Below are 17,309 nucleotides of genomic sequence, written 5' to 3'. Positions count from 1 at the left end.
AATTTCCCTGTCAAGTTCAAGATCCTAACTTCAGTTTTTAAGATTCTGAATGGCTTGCCCACTGTTATCTTTCTGACTTGATTAACCCCTACGTGTCAAACTGGGCTCTGTTGCTTTCTATTCCCCCTGTTAAATATAAATTGCAGGGTGAGCAGGCTTTCATGTCTGCCACCCCAACTCTCTAGAATTCACTACCCCTCTGTCAGGCAGGCTCACTCCCTCCCTCATTTTAAATATGTTTTAAAGACATAATTTTGTGACATGGCATTTTCCCATTGTTGATGTTTTCTATGTAGTGTTTTTATTGTGGCTTATGTTGTTTTCTCACTTACTAGGTTTTATCTTTGTACCTGTACAGCACTTTGGTCAGCTGCCATGCTATGTTTTCAAATGTGCTTTTGAATACACAGTACAGGCCAAAAGTTTGGACACACCTGTCTCATTCAATGTGTTGTCTTTATTTTCATGACCATTTACGCTGGTAGAGTTGCACTGAAGGCATCAATACTATGAATGAACACATGTGGACTTATGTACTTATTAACCAGCATAAAAAAGATAAAATAACTGAAAACATGTGCTCCAACATCCGCTGCCCCTCCATATCGAGAGGAGTCAGTTGAGGTGGCTCGGGCATGTGATTAGGATGCCTCCTGAACGCCTTCCCGGTGAGGTTTTCCGGGCACGTCTAACTGGGAGGAGACCTAAAGGAAAACCGAGGACACGCTAGGGGTTGTATGAACTAGTCGACTTCACGGTTCTGTTGTGACTTTTTATGCCTGTCATCGACTAGTCGCTGTCACGTGATAATGACTGACAAGATGCAGTCCTCCAGCAGGTGATGAGCCCCTGCGTCGGGAGGTGGAGGCGACGCGCTGTGCCAGAGCATCGGTACTGACACCGGCGGTAAAACGGACATTTAACCAAACTGTGACCTTTTCCCTCTTGCAATTTTACCTTCCCCTCACCCCCATCCTAATCTTAACCAGCTTGTGCATGCAAAGCTCTGATCGTTGATGCGCTCCAGACATCTGCGTCCTGAGCATCGCCAAATCAGGTGTCACCACCTCAAAAACAAATTAAACACGCGATCGTTCATGTCGGCTCATTTCCTTTCATGTTTTCTGTCTGTTATTTGTGCCTGATGCGTTTCGCTGCTGCAGAGCGAGGCTCTTCACCTGTTTTGTTCTCCGGTGACGCACCCCCAAGATTCCACTATCTCCAATCTGCTCCGGCACGAACTCCGCAGCAAAAAAGGTTTTCACATTCAAACTTCTGTTCAGGCAGCGGAGTGTTGCAAAGCAATTCCCCAGTAGGACAGCAGAGGGCGAATTGGACCATAGGATTTTATATCTATATCTTCGCAATGTAATCAGTCTCACGAGTTAACACCACAAATTAATCTAAAGGATGAATTCTTGACAGAATGCGCTGATTATTCTCGAGAATTGCTAGACATTGATCAGGCGTTATTTACGTTTTGTGAGTTTATTACAACATCAGTTAAAGCATGGACAAAAGGACCAAACACAGCTTATCTTTTCATGCATGAAAATAAGACAATTGTTAACCCAAAGCGTTATGGCAGTGATATGGAATAACTGATTTGTAATAAAGTGGAAATTTGGTGACACATAGGATTATAGTAACTATTAGGAATAATTTCTGAAAGGGGAACAAAGTGAGCGAGTGTGTGTGTGTGTGTGTGTGTGTGTGTGTGTGTGTGTGTGTGTGTGTGTGTGTGTGTGTGTGTGTGTGTGCGTGCGTGTGTGTGTGTGTGTGTGTGTGTGTGTGTGTGTGTGGCTCGTTATGGCAGAAGAAGAAAGGGGATCTTGAGGGCTAAATGTGAATTTGGGATCGAAATAAAACACGCCGTAAAAGAAATTGACTAATCTGAATTCACTAATCGGGCTTAGCACAAAAGTCAACCGGATGAGATGCTTCACAGACCTTTTTCCATCGCCAAAGAGGTGGCTTGTGGGCTGGTTCAGCCGGGTTCAGAAGCTTGAATGCGGCCTTCAGGGGCCGTATGACCTTTTGGCACCTCAGCTTAGGTCAACGGCGTCTGTGGTATGTAGAAGGAGGTGCTCTCCCATAGTGGCTTGACTCAAGTTTCCTTCACTTCAGCGGCCTCGAAACGTGGAATTCAGATCACAGGCCCAAATTATCCCAAACGGAGACGAATCATCAAACTGTTCCAAATTGCTTTTACTCAATGTGAGAACTTGACCGAACACTCCGACTTCCGGTTTCACGTAGGAAGTCAAAACAAAACAAACGGAGTTGCTTTTAAGTTTTACCGTAACTTTTGAGAGCTAATTACTTGACAACTGTACAGCACCGGGTTCTGCTAGGCCAGATGGAAACAGCCCGCAGGGATTTGTGCTTAGGGCATCCTTTTCTCTTTTTTCCTGCCACCACGAAGTCTGAACTCTGGTTTTATAAACTTCTTGGTCACACCCTCATGTATTTCACTCATTAGCCACTTGGTGGCACTGTGGCTCATTCAAATAACCCAGTCTTACAAACATGAGAGATTCATGCTCACAATTTTAACTAAGTTATTCCAAATAAGGTCTCAAAAAGTATTACTTTAAACAGAAAAGAACTAACTTCAGGTCTTAAGCTTGACTGTATCCCTTTTAGCATGGTTTTGAACTGGTGAAACACAATGGCAGAAGTTTAACATGAAAGAAAAAACACAGCACAAGCAGTTTAGGTTTGTAACTGATAAAAGTTTAAACATTTACTTGGAACACCTTGAATTTTAATGGTGAACAACCTAAAACACCTTTTGACTGTGGATAAACAGAGAAATACCAGGGGTTTGATAAAGACTAAATTCTGGAATCTTCCAGAATGACCCTTGAGACGTTTTACGAGCTCCCAGCCTTGGGCAGAGTCAGTTCTTGGCAGGTTGCGGTAAGACAGACCAAGTCCTGATAAAGTCCGGCTTCTCGATTGCTTAAGGAGGGAAAACAAGTCACTTGGTAAAATTTACGTTCCTGGGAGGAAATGTAGGAGTTAACCAGATGTTCGAAAATGGTATCTTGGAATTTATACGATTGTAGGCCAGTTTCAAATTCTCCCTTTTTTCTGCTAAGTGTGAAAGAAAACTTTGTGTGAAAATGTTATTGTTAGTTATTCTCCGTGTAAATCCAAACAAAGCCTGAGGATATAAAATGTGGATTTCCGCTACAATATAGAATCATCACATCTTTTTGATTATAAGTACAGAGTACAGAGAGCTGGGGGAGCGCTTTGTGGCATGGTGTGGAAACAATCATCTGACCTTGAATGTGAACAAAACAAAGGAGATGATTTTAGACTTCAGAAGAAACATGGGAGAAGAAGTGGAGGTGGTTGAGGAATACAAATACCTTGGAGTTCACCTGGACAACAGACTGGACTGGAGAAAGAACAGCAAAGCCGTTTACAAGAAGGGACACAGCAGACTGCACTTCTTGAGGATGCTTAGGTCCTTCAATGTCTGTAGCAAGATGCTGCAGATCTTCTACAAGTCTGTTGTAAAGAGTGTAATCTCTTCAGCTATCGTCTGTTGGGGTAGCAGCATCAGAAGCAGGGACCTGAAAAGGCTCAACAGCCTAATAAAAAAGGCTGGTTCTGTTCTGGGGACGACTGTGGAACCACTGGAGGAGATAATGCAAAGAAGGATTCTCCAGAGAATCAAGAAAATTATGGACAACCCTGAGCATTCTCTTCACAAGACTGTCCGACAACAGAAGAGTGTCTTCAGTCAGAGGCTTCTTCAGTTTCGCTGCAACCCTTACTGCTAAAGGAGATCCTTCCTGCCAACAGCCATTGTAATATACAACAACTCTTTGATGACTTGATTATTATTATTATTCTGAGCTACTACAGCAATCAATTTCCCTCTGGGATTAATAAAGTATTTTTGAATTGAATTGAATTTGAATAATTATATATATATATATATATATATATATATATATATATATATATATATATATATATATATATATATATATATATATATATAAAATTTATGTTTTGTATCTTTTTTTGTTATTAGGTCTATAAATATGTTCTTTTACACAGTAACGGACATGATTTAAAATGTAACAAAGAACAGCACTTTTAAAATCAAACTCAAGGAAAGGTAAAGGAAGTACACACTTAAAAAACTACAAATACACAAAAAAACCACTCAATTACAGTAACGTGAGTACATGTAATTCGTTATTTCCACCTCTGCTACCATCTGAACGAATGTCTCCTAACTTCTTACTGAAACCAGGAGGAGTAACTGATGTTTGTTCTGCAGGATGTCCACAGGAGCAGGAGGAGGAGGTAGGAGGAGGTGGTCCTGTCCTGACAGCATTGTGTGATCACCTGGGTCTGCAGGTGAAGCTGTGTTTGGATTCCACTCAGGGTTAAATAAACCATGGCTTCTCATATCAGACATTCTGTTTTATCTCCAGGATGTGGATGTTCTGCTCAGGACGGTGGCCCCAGACCTGGACCAGGCAGGTGTCCTCAGTGAGGTCCAAAAGGTTCTCTGTAGCTACGCCCCCAAATCAAACTCCACCCCCATACGATCAGCTAACCTGCAGAGGACGCCACTTAGGGTAAGACTGTTAAACTGTTTCAATCATCAGGTAAACACTCACTCTTCTCTTTAAATAAACACAGCCCATTGGTCAGAGAGATCCCACCTCCTAATGCATCACACACTGGCCCAATCCCAATACTCGCACCGTACCTTATGGTCTTCAGTGAAGTGCCTTCAGAAGAAGTGTGCAGTAAATCTTCTAAATATAGTACATACGTGTGCAAATAATTGCTGAATTGGAATTGTGGGGCTTGCGTCATTGACTACAATGCACACCCGTCTCTGTTTGTGCTACTTCATAAAAAATCTTTAACAACTTTCAAACGAACATACAATTTCTTCACAAAATTTCCATTCATTGCTGTTCGCAATAAATCTTAATCTAAAACATCCAGAGCATGAATAAATATCATTAATCTTCTTAAAATGAAAATACTTGAGCCATTGTTCCGCCTTCTTTTCTAAATCCCCACGCAGCAATGGATTGTGTCTAGGAATGCACCAAGATGAAATTTTTGGGCAGGTACCGATATCCGATTTCGATATTGCTGTTATGGCCGATAACCAATATTTGAAGATACCAATATAAATATACATGCTGACAGAAATCAGTAGATTTGGTATAGATTGAATACACTTGGTGGAGTGTAGTAAAATACATTTTTAATCATGACCAATAAGATGTGATGATTCCATATAAATATGAAATATCAATCTAATTGATCTTTTAATGTTTAATCCGAAGATTCTAGGGTTCTTTACTTATTCAGGGGCCATAAACGCACTTCATATTAATTCAGACAGAGTCAGTTCATAGTTTATAAAATGAATTTAATTATTTTTCCTAAACTAATGATACATGACAAGATATGAATAATGAGATGTGGTGTGGTGGATGTGAGGTGTTGTGAGGGATGCTAGATGTTGTAGCAACCGTTCTTTGTATCTGAGAGAAATTCTGAAATCTGGGTGTTAAAGAATTTGTTGTTTGTTATAAACTAGAGAGTTAGTTATTGATAAAAACCTCATCAGACTCCAGTATGCAGGCTTACGATACCCTTGTATGAGTTGCTCCCGGCGGTCCGGAGGTTTGCGGTCAGAGTGGTGAGGTCACTGGACGTCGAAACCACAATACTCAGAGATTAGTAGCTTCCTCTGAGTTCAGCTTCCCCGGCCATGAGATGCAACCCGGGGTCTGCAGATTAGGTGTCCAAGGTGGATGTCTGAGAGTTGAAGTAGCTCTGAAAAGAGTTGTTGTGTCTGTAATCACTTGCAGTGTCGCAGAAAGGTTTTCACTTAAGGTCAAAGGAGTTTGTTTCAAAAGAGGCTTCTTTCCCGATTTGGCCGAATCAGGGTCAGCTGGAAACTGAATTAATCGGGAAGTAAATCCTGTTTTAATAAACTCATTGTTTATAATTCCTGGCATATTCTGAAAAATCAGAATGTGCCATGTCTGGAAGGCTTTACCAAAACATTCCTCAGAAAGCCACGCCTTCTTGCAGATACGAAGATGTTTTTAACACTGTGAATGAGAAACTCCTATGTGAGGTGCATATTAACCCCAATATGTATCCCACCATAATGTGTATGAGTGTAGATAATGATTAACTTGTTAAATCAACATAGTGATTTGTGATATAAATGGATCATTGTAAGAACAATAGAGCTCCGGACCCCACGTGACTCTCAGTTAGTAGACGCCATATTGGCAGGAAAAAAAGCTAAACAAACACGGATCGTAAACATGAACATGAACGGGATCGGCTTGGATTTTACTTCGTCTGAGTTTACTTCACAATTTAAAACCGAAGAAATCGTTTTATATATAACAGATTTATATGTAAGTTGTTTAAATAGAGTGCTGTGCTGTTTGAATGTATAAACTGAACGCCAAGAGAAATCACTAGTCTGATTTTTTTCCGTGAACAAAATAAATATGTCAGGCAGGAGCGTCTCAGGATCTGTCTGAGATCTGTCTCGGTGAGACAGATAATAGCAATCCAAAGTGCTTTTTATGTGTGATCTGACAATTGATCAACCATTGCTTAAAAATTAAATACAGCTTAGCCGGTTAATTGCTGTGATCATAAGACACGTAAACAGCAGCACGCAGAACTCACGAGGCAACGTTTTACGTGATGTTTACTTGTTGCTATGAGTAATAAGACAGAAAAAGCCACGCCAAAATAAGTTTAGGAAGCCCACTAAGAATCGTAATGAAAGCTTAGATGGCTCATTCCTTATGTCGTCCGCGTCTGTTCTGCATCCTGGGGCACAACAGGAATCTACCATATTTCCCGTTTGATTGAGTTTTCTGACAATAACAAATAGTCCAGCTGCGGGCTTCTGCATGCCAATATGGCGCCGTTTCGATTTGAACTGTTGCATGCCGGGAGAAGTGACGTCAACTCCCGGAGCTCTATATTCATTTTAAATTCATTGATTTAAGCACCGATTAAACCTTGATTATTAATCACATATGATTATTTAACTTATAACTGTAAAATCATGGAGTCTTCACTTATCCAGAGTGAAGAATCTTGTCTGGCTTCTAAGCAGAGTGTGTAGGACCTTGGGACAGAATGTTTGTTTGAATGCTTTGTCTTCATGGAATGTCAACGCGTGCTGAGCAGAACCTTCTGGGTTTAGAAGGCCACATAGAAAGTAGATTTATTTCTGTAGATGAAAGGTTATTATGTTGATCAACATATAGGTGAAAATTTACCCTTTTGGCATGTTACAACTCCCCCCTTTCCAAGGTCACAGGGTCACGGCAAAGACCCCGGGTCGTTGGACAATCTTAGAGGCCCTGAGGACTCAGCAGAGGCAGACAGAGTTAGTTCTCAGGCACAGAAGCATCAGGAGTGAGGAAAAGCAAACCCCCACACAGAAGAATAGTCGATAGATATCCCAATCAGGAAATAGTAATCCGCAGGCAGGGACAGTGATGAGAAGGAAACCAGATCCATGAGCAGAAACAGACCAGATCCCAGTGATCCGGAGCGATCCGTAGTGATCCAGGAAACCATAACAGGAAAACCATTGGATGTCCAGAACAAGGCCGGATTATAATATGGACAAACTGGGCACAGGCCCAGGGGCCCACAGCCACAAGAGGGCCCACGCGAGCTGCAGTCTTTTTTTATTTTACTTTTTTTTTTTTGAGCAGCAGTCTTAACGTTGGAGAAAAAAGTTAACAAGTAGTTAAACTTGCGCCCGCATTTTCTAAGTTAACACACATTTCTTTTAACAACGGTAGTTTTTGCATCATTATTGCCGGCTTCAGCTCTCTCCCCCCTCCCCCTGTGCTGCCGCCGCAAACTCAATGATGCGCCTGCAGGCTCTCAGAGTTCCTGCTGATCTAAACATTAAAAGAATCATTTCATTTTCACGATAATCCGGCCCTGGTCCAGAACTTCAGAAAAACCGGAACCCAGAGCAGCAGAATCAGGCGTTGAAGCGGTGATGTTATCCCAGGAAGCGAGGACATCTGGCGAATCTCAGCAAAGTATCAAAACTGACTGTATGGTGGCGCAGTTGTTAGCACTGTAGCCTCGCAGCACGAAGGTTGCAGGTTCGAAACTCAGCTGCAGCCTTTCTGCGTGGAGTTGCGTGTTCTCCCCATGCATGCGTGGGTTTCCTCCGGGTACAGTAATCCCTCGCTACTTCGCGGTTCGTTCATCGCGGATTCGCTGCTTCTCGGATTTTTTCTTTGGAGCATTTTTCAGGGGGAATTCGCAGATTCGCGGTATTTTTCACTGATTCGCGGTATTTTTCTATGCGAAATATCAAGAAATTCTTGGTTTTTTTTTCATCAATTTCATCATAAAATGCACTTTTTGTAATAAAACTAAACAAACTAAGTAAAAAAAATTTTCTTGAGTTTTACCCCCAAAAAGAGAATGTGATCATACGATAATTCAATAGGGAGCGTGGTTTCACAGACGCGGAAGTGATAGCGTCGGTGAAACGCCGGCTGATTTAGGAAACCCCCGAGCGTTCGAGCGTCAACGAAGTGACACGGAAATGCCGGGCTTTCCAGAAGTAAGTAAGATAACTTACTATGAGCTGATAGTTCGTTGGATTGATCGGTAGGTTGGAAACTCTGATCATGAATCTGAAGAAACGATGACTGAGTGGTGAGCTGGAATGGCGACTTCCGTTTATAGCCGCGGTTTGTGACGTAGGTGCGACGTGAAGGGAATCCCCGCGAGGGGCATGCTGGGCGTCCCTACTTCGCGGATTTTCACCTATCGCGGCCAGGTCTGGAACGCATCTACCGCGATAAACGAGGGATTACTGTACTCCAGTTTTCACCACAGATCAACATGCCCTATAGGTTATAAATTGTAAGTCGCTTTGGACAAAAGCGTCTGCAAAATAAATAAACATGAACATAATAAACATAAAACACACACACACACACACACAGGGAATTTGACCGTAGACACACATAGATGGCGTCTGATGGAAAAGAACTAATACAAAAAATGCTAGGACTATATGTACCTGTATGTGATATGTGTGTGAAAATTATGTGAAAAGAGGTCAGCTTAAAGGATTGGATGCAGTAAACTACGTGTACTGGAAAAGTGTTGAAAAAGAACAAAATAAACAAAACCCTATATTATATGTAAGGGAAAATCAAAGCTTTGGAGGAAAAAATGTTCTCAAAAATGGAAGAGCAAAATAATCAGTAGCTCATAACTGGCAAAAATTAAAATTGAAGGAAATCATAATATTTATGTAATAAAGTAAGCAGTGGTAATCAAAATAATGCAAATATGTATATATTGGAATGTATCTTTAGAAGTATAATATGAAAATGAAGAAGAAACACAAGAAGTTAATTAGTGTTGTTAGTAATCAAACCTATAAGTGAATGTACCACAGAAGGAATTAGAGATTAGTATTGTAAAATTGAAGTATAAAATGAACTTAAATCAGTCATAAAATCTGTAAAAATTGTAAAAACTCTAAAATCTCTAGGAAATGCAAAATAAATGAAAATGGAATTTGGATTCACATAACAGTTAGTGGATTTACTTACTTTTAACTGTTGTGAACTTAGTCATAGAGCTATGGAAACTCACAGTATGACTACAGCAAAGTCAACCAAGTCTGTATGTTATGTTTAGACATGAATTATAGCCACGTATACACACACACACACACACACACTCAACAGGACTTGTGTACCTTGAAACAGAGAACCGAGGGAGAGCGGACAGAAAGTTCCCCCCCCCCCCCCCCCCCCCCCCCCGTTGGTGCGATTCGAGGTGGGTTGTCAGATTTATGGGTGGTGTTATAATCAAAGTTTGTGGAACACTTGTGAGGTTTGATTTGGTTCCTGTTGTCACAATGTGAGCCAGGAGGAGGTTAGGACCCAAGATGCAGTAACCAGGATGACACGAGGCAGGAGTTGTAGAAAAAAGTAAAGTCCTTTATTTGGGATAAACGTCCAAAGTAAAACTCCAAAAAGGGCAGGAAGCCAAAAACATAAATCCAAAATCCTAATGCGTAAAATCCTAGAGACCAAGTGTTCCTTTAAAGAGTAGACCTGGAGGTATCCAAAAACCAAGAGACCTAAAGATTTCCAAATAGTACCTAGAGACCAAGAGAGGGAATGAGAACAGCGCTGACACAAACAATGGAATGACAAACACAAAAAGACAGGACAGGGTTTTATAGAGCTCCAGACGTCACGTAACTCTCAGAGAGTAGACGCCATGTTGGCAGGCAACAAATGTAAACAAATTGAACGGGATCGGCTTGGATTTTACTTCGTCGGAGTTTACTTCACACTTTAAAACCGAAGAAATCATTTTATATAGTCAGAAATTAAATAGACTAAACATCTCCGACACTTACCGTGCCCCTGAGATACTTTTTAAAAATGCCAGAAGCTGTCGGAGAGGACTCCTTACCGGACCTGGCCGGTGAACCCCTTGGGATTCCCCCGGAGCAGCTGGCCCAAGTGGCTGGGGAGAGGGAAGTCTGGGCCTCTCAACGCTACTGCCCCCGCAACCTGACTCCGGATAAGCGGATGAAAATGGATAGATGGTCAAATAACAGATTTACATGTAAGTAGTTTAAATAGAGTGCTGTGCTGTTTGAATGTTTAAACTGAACGCCAAGAGAAATCACTAGTTTGATTTTTTTCCGTGAATAAAATAAAAATGTCAGGCAGGAGCGTCTCAGGATCTGTCTGAGATCTGTCTCGGTGAGACAGATAATAGCAATCCAAAGTGCTTTTTATCTGACAATTGATCAACCATTGCTTCAAAATTAAATACAGCTTAGCCGGTTAATTGCTGGGATCATAAAACACGTAAACGGCAACACGCAGAACTCACGAGGCAATGTTTCACGTGATGTTTACTTGCTGCTATGAGTAATAAGACAGAAAAAGCCACGCCAAAATAAGTTTAGGAAGCCCACTAAGAATCGTAATAAAAGCATTTAAAATAAACACCATACACAGTTGAGGAAACATTGGTTTAAGTACCTGATATGAAGTGGTCGCTGCATAAGTGAAAACCTTTACTCTCGGGATCCCACAGTTTCATTTTAGCCCGGTCACTAGCGCGTTTTATTACAATGATCCAACATTTGCGGCGCTACAGATTTTGGGGAATCCTGTAGATGGCTCATTCCTTATGTCGTCCGCGTCTGTTCTGCATCCTGGGGCACAACAGGAATCTACCATATTTCCCGTTTGATTGAGTTTTCTGACAATAACAAATAGTCCAGCTGCGGGCTTCTGCCTGCCAATATGGCGCTGTTTCGATTTGAACTGTTGCATGCCGGGAGAAGTGACGTCAACTCCCGGAGCTCTATACTCAGGAGCTGGGTGATTAGGAGGATTGGGCACAGGTGATATTAGTGGGCGACGGTGGCACAGGAGTTAAGTGCTCGCCGCGTAATCGGAAGGTTGCAGGTTCGAGCCCCGCTCAGTCTGTCGCTGTCTTTGTGTCCTTGGGCAAGACACTTAACCCACCTTGCCTGCTGGTGGTGGTCGGAGGGACCGGTGGCGCCTGTGCTCGGCAGCCTCTCCTCTGTCAGCGCGCCCCAGGGCAGCTGTGGCTACATCGTAGTATGTATGAATGTGTGTGTGAATGGGTGAATGACTGATATTGTTGTAAAGCACCTAGGAGGGTTTCAGGACTCTAGAAGGCGCTATATCAAATACAGGCCATTTATATTAATAACCAAGAGGAGCAGCAGAACAGGGCAGGTGAGGAAAGCCCCAACTAAAACCAGTTAAACCAAGCTACTGAACTAAATAACTTAACACTGTTGAAATAAGACACTGCAGAAATAAAGATAAGAAAACTAATGACCTAGGGGTAATAGAACCAAAAACACTGGAAGACAGGGTAGGAACGAACTAGACAATGTACAATAACAGAAAACTAATGATAAGAACAGGGAAACATGAGGGGATCCTGGAGGGTGGCTGGGGAACCACAGGGAGGCACGTGAGGGGGGATGCAGACAAGGAGACACATAAGGGGAACCTAGAGAGGGATGGAGAACACAAGGAGACACATGAGGGTGATGCAGAACGCAGACCATGACACCTGTGGACCCCCTTATAGATGGGATCTTTGTTACTTTTGGTGATCTTGATCTGATACGTGACCAGAGAGTTTTTCATTGATCAGGTATGGACCTGACCACTTGGGCAAAGTTTACCAGAGGTGACCTTTGTCTGACCGGACTTAGGAGCAAAGTTGTGGAACCAAGCCTTATCACCTACATTGAGTTTAGAATGTGAGGCCTTTTGATCATAATAAGCCTTCTTGCCCTCAGCTGATTTCTCCAGATTTGTCTGAGCAAAAGAAAAAGCTGCAGGCAGATGGTTCTTCGGGTCCTGCAAATACTGCTCGCTAGTGTAAGCCGGAGTGGCACTGGACTGAACTGACTAATACAGCCGGTGAAGCAGCAGGGTCATCTGTCTACCCGTCATCATTTCTTTTTATTTTGTTTTCTCCATGTCCTGTCTGGCTGTGAAGCAAACAGGATTAATGTCTGAATGCTGGTGACAAGCCTTACAGATTTACTCTCAGGTGGAGCATCAAAGCTTCTGCTTTTAATGTCACACATGATACTTCAAACTTTATTGTTATTGTTTTTTGGATGCTTTGCAACTGCGACCGGACACGGAGACAGAGGGGAAAGAGAAAGGAAGAGACAAAAGGTGTGTGTGTGTGTGGGGGGGGGGGGGGGGGGTCCACAAAAATAAACAATCAATGATGAACAAGAGTCTGCTTCTAAACCTGCAGAAAAGGGACACACAGCAATACATCAGGAGCAAGCTATCACTGCATCAACTTGATGAAGACATTTAAAATCAACATTGTTTTACTGAACAGTCACACGAAAATAAATCACAGTGCATTTAGTGCCAACCACAGCCTTAAGACATGTGTTGAATGTACCCAAGTCCATACTTATGAGAGCACCATGTGAGCACCTGTGTGTGTACACGTGCTTGTATATGTAAGGTTTCTCTATAGGAGTGTCCAATAGAGAGTGTGAGGGGCCACAGATCTGCCCCCCAAAGATGTGTTGGAGATGGAGGGAGCTCTAAGTCCCAGTGATCCAGGAGCTGCCCCAGAGCACAGGGACCCCAGGGAGACTGTGACCAGAAAAGCCCCTGCCCCCCTCGAGAGGCACAGAGGATTACCCCAGAAGGCACAACCAGCAGCAGGCAGATATCAGCAGCAAGCCCACAGGCCCATCCGCAGCCTCCCACACCCCAGTCGGCCGAGCCCGGAACCCAGCGACCCGGGACCCGGGGCAACCACCCCCGCCGGGGCAATGATGGACCCAGAATGATCCAGAATTCTTTGTAGAACTCTGCCGGAAACCCATCTGGACCTGGAGCCTTCCTATTAGACATGGATTTAAGTGCTTCCTGGAGCTTAGATGATTTTAGTGGTGAGTCCAGGACTGCAGCTTGGCTATCCTATAATTTAGGAAGTGTTATACTGTCAAGGAACTCATTGATCTTGTTATCTGATGGGTTTATCTGTGGTGAGTACAAAGTTTGGTAAAAGTCTCTGAAAGTGTTTTATTATTTCAGGAGCATAAACTATATTCCCGGTTGAGTCTCAGCAGATATGGTAGTTTTCTCTTTATTTATTTTTAACTGGTTAGCTAAAAATTTACCTGATTTATGTTCAAAGTTTTCTATTTGTTGTTTTTGTGCTAAAAATTGTGTCTTTTTGTCAATAATTCCATGAAATTCTAATTTAGCTTTACATAATTTGCTCAGTAACTCTGCTTCTGTGGATGCCTCTAAAGATTTAATGATTCCTTTTAACTCCCGAATACGTTTGTTTTCTGTTTTTTTTATGTGATGAGAAAGAGATTATTTTACCAATAATCAATGTTTTAGACTCATTTGGACTACAGCAATTGGTAAATGTTCCCACACATGCTGACTCTCACACCCTGGATTTGGTTTTATCTTGTGGACTGGATGTGCATGATTTTTCTGTGGATCCTGTGGCGTTTTCCGACCATGCTGTGATCACGTTCAGCATCTTACGTCTACTTCCTCCAGCCTGGCGACGGTCTGCTCGTTACTCCAGGCGCTTATCTCCAAGTACGACTTCCAACTTTCTGTCGGTTTTGGACACTGATGCCCTCGCTCCGCCCTTGTCAGTTTCCAGCATGGATGTAGATGGCCTTCTGCATCGGTTCAGTGTGACCTGCTCTGCTGCTCTGGATGCTGTTGCCCCTCTGAGACCGAGGCGGAAACAGACAACATCCGACCCTTGGCTGAATGATTACACCTGTAGCCTCAGGCAACAGTGTAGGGTACTGGAACGGAGGTGGAAGAGAGACAGACTGTCATGCTCTCGGCTGCTCCTGGTTGATGCACTTTCACGCTACCAGAGAGCAGTTAGATCTGCTCGTAATAACTATTTTTCTGCTATCATTTCACAGCATCAAGGAGACCAGTCTAGGCTGTACAGCACAATCAACTCCTTGCTGCTGTTAAATGAGTCTGATGGTCTAAATCCCACTGTTGCTTTGTGCACAGAGCTACAGAGCTTTTTCCTAAACAAGATCCTTGGTATTAAGCTTAGCCTCCAGCCTCAAATACACACTATCATTGTGGAACCGCCTGACCCACCTGCCTTCTTGGACTTTGCTCCAGTTCAGCTTGCTGACTTGATGAAACTGATTAGCTCCATGAAGACAGCTGGCTCTTTGGTAGACTGTCTCCCGGCTAAATTGGTGCATGACTCAGTGTCTGCACTGAGCCCGACACTTATGAACATTTTTGACATTAGCCTCAGCACTGGAGTGTTCCCTAAGGTTTTTAAAGATGTGGTTGTTCAGCCGATATTGAAAAAACCTGGTCTGGATCTCTCCACTTATGAGAACTTCCGCCCTATATCGAAAGTCCCGTTTCTCTTGAAGGTCCTTGAGAAAATTGTTCATGGTCAGATCTCTTCTCATATGAACAGCAACTCATTGTTGGAATTGTTTCAGCCCGCCTTCAGACCACACCATAGTGGTGAGTGTGCTTTGATTAGGGTGCTATATGACATTCTGGTGGCATCTGACTCCGGGTCTAGGGTACTGCTTCTCCAGCTGGACCTTTCAGCGGCTTTTGATACAGTTGATCACCATATTTTACTGGATCGGCTTGGGTCTTGGGTGGGGGGACGGGGGTGGCACATAAATGGTTCCGCTCCTACCTATCAAACCAATCCATCTCTGTACAGATTGGTGACTGTGCATCCTCCTGTCTTCCACTGCCTTGGGGGGGGGGGGGGGGGGGGGGTGCCACAAGGTTCCGTTCTTGGGCCATTGCTGTTTTCTATCTACCGTCTGCCTCTGGGCAATATCCTGAATCACCTTGGCCTGAGCTATCACATTTACGCTGATGACTGTCAACTATATGTAAAAATGGATGAGAGGAATGCAGGCTCACGATTGGCTGCATGTTTAGATGACGTGAAGGGCTGGCTGGCATCCAACTTTTTAAAGTTAAATGAAAAGAAGTCTGAGTATATTGTTTTTGACCCCCGCAACCACTATGGCTCTCACCCTGTTTGTGACCTTTTAACCCTCAACCCCAAACAGTGTCTGACAAGTCTCAGGGTAAAGCTGGATGCTGAACTCACAATGGCCCCACAGATAAACTCTGTAGTGAGGTCCTGTTTTTATCAGCTTCGCCGCCTGACCCGCCTCAGACAAATCCTGAAATGGAGGCATTTGGAGTCAGTTATCAATGCCTTCATTACCTCTCGCCTGGACTATGCAAACGCCCTCCTTGTCGGTGTTCCGGTCTCTGCCCTGAATAGGCTGCAGGTCATCCAGATGGCTGCTGCTACGAATACACACCGACATAGCCATATTACCCCTGTCCTTGCATGTATTCACTGGCTCCCTGTCATTTTCAGAGTACAGTTTAAGTTATTGACTTTTGTATTTAAATCACTCAACGACCTGGCACCTACCTATCTCTCTGACCTGCTCACTCCATATGTACCCACGTGCACGTTGAGGCCAGCTGACCTTTTGCTGCTGTGTACGCCCCGAATGTGATACAAATCGTGGGGTGAACGAGCATATGTGCATGCTTCTCCAAAGCTGTGAAACTCGTTGCCCATTGGAGTTCGGCAGGCTCCATCACTGGCGGTTTTTAAATCTCGTTTAAAGACCCACTTTTATGATTTGGCTTTTAGACAGTGACTCGTTTTAGCGTTTATTGTGTCATTGTTTTAATGTGTTCTTAGTATTCATCATGTTTTATCTGCTTTTGACTGGTATTTTTATCTTCTGTTTTAGTTCCATAGAATGGTCGCGTTTTGTTTTAGCCTGTGCAGCACTTTGGGCAGCTCCCGTGCTGCGTTTTAAACATGCTATATAAATAAACTATGGTATGGTATGGTATGGTACCTCTCATCACTGTTTTTCCTGCCTCCCAGAGAACAGATGCTGATGTTCCAGGCAGGTCATTTTGTTCTAAATATGAAACCCACTCCTTTAAAAAAAAATCTGTAAAACCTTCGTCTTTAAGCAGTAATGTATTAAACCTCCAGTTTTTTCTTGGTGGGATTATCTTCTTATTTACCAAAGTTAAAGAAACCGGAGCATGGTCGCTGACAACCATAGGGTGTACAGTATCAGTGTCTGAAATGTCAGCCAACAATGAGCTGCTGACTAGAAAATAATCCAAACGTGAATGAGAGTGGTGGACATGTGAGAAAAAAGTATACTCTCTACAGTTAGGATGAAGAGATCGCCGTGTATCACAAAGCCCATAATCACTTATGTACCGTTTAACTATGTTAGTGGATTGCCAATTGCGCTGAGTCCCAGCTGTACTGAGCCTGTCTGTTAAAGTGTCCATCCAAAAGTTAAAATCGCCTCCAAGTATAAGTGGATAGTCCAAGTGTTCGGAGAGTACAGAGAAAAAAATATGAAAGAATGAAGGGTCATCAATATTTGGACAGTATATACTGACGATACATAAGCTTTGGTTCAGTATAGATATTTTTAACATTACAAATCCACCCTCTGGATCTGAAACTGTGTCCAGTACTGTGAAATTGATGTTTTTGTGTATTAAAATAGCTACACCTCTTTGCCTAGAGTTATAGCAGGCAGAGAACATGCTGGGAAACTCAGGTGTTTTAAGTTCATCTGCGGATGTGGCAGATCTATGAGTCTCTTGAAATAATAT

The 17,309-nt window shown here is 42.9% G+C and overlaps 1 protein-coding gene across 7 annotated transcripts in view; it reads left to right on the top strand.

The window, feature by feature from the left end:
* ninl (ninein-like) overlaps positions 1 to 17,309 on the top strand; it is a 100,062-nt gene that overhangs the window by 44,509 nt on the left and 38,244 nt on the right. For all 7 annotated transcript variants that reach the window (XM_054735122.2, XM_054735119.2, XM_054735118.2 and 4 more), the window contains exons 6-7: positions 4,307 to 4,386; positions 4,464 to 4,610. In XM_054735122.2, coding sequence (XP_054591097.2) covers positions 4,307 to 4,386; positions 4,464 to 4,610 — 227 coding nt within the window. The remainder of the gene's footprint in view (positions 1 to 4,306; positions 4,387 to 4,463; positions 4,611 to 17,309) is intronic.

This window comes from Nothobranchius furzeri, chromosome 12 (genome assembly GCF_043380555.1).
Source record: "Nothobranchius furzeri strain GRZ-AD chromosome 12, NfurGRZ-RIMD1, whole genome shotgun sequence".
NCBI lineage: Eukaryota > Metazoa > Chordata > Actinopteri > Cyprinodontiformes > Nothobranchiidae > Nothobranchius > Nothobranchius furzeri.
Note: the sequence above shows the minus strand (reverse complement) of the source record. Positions and strands in the feature narration are given on the sequence as shown.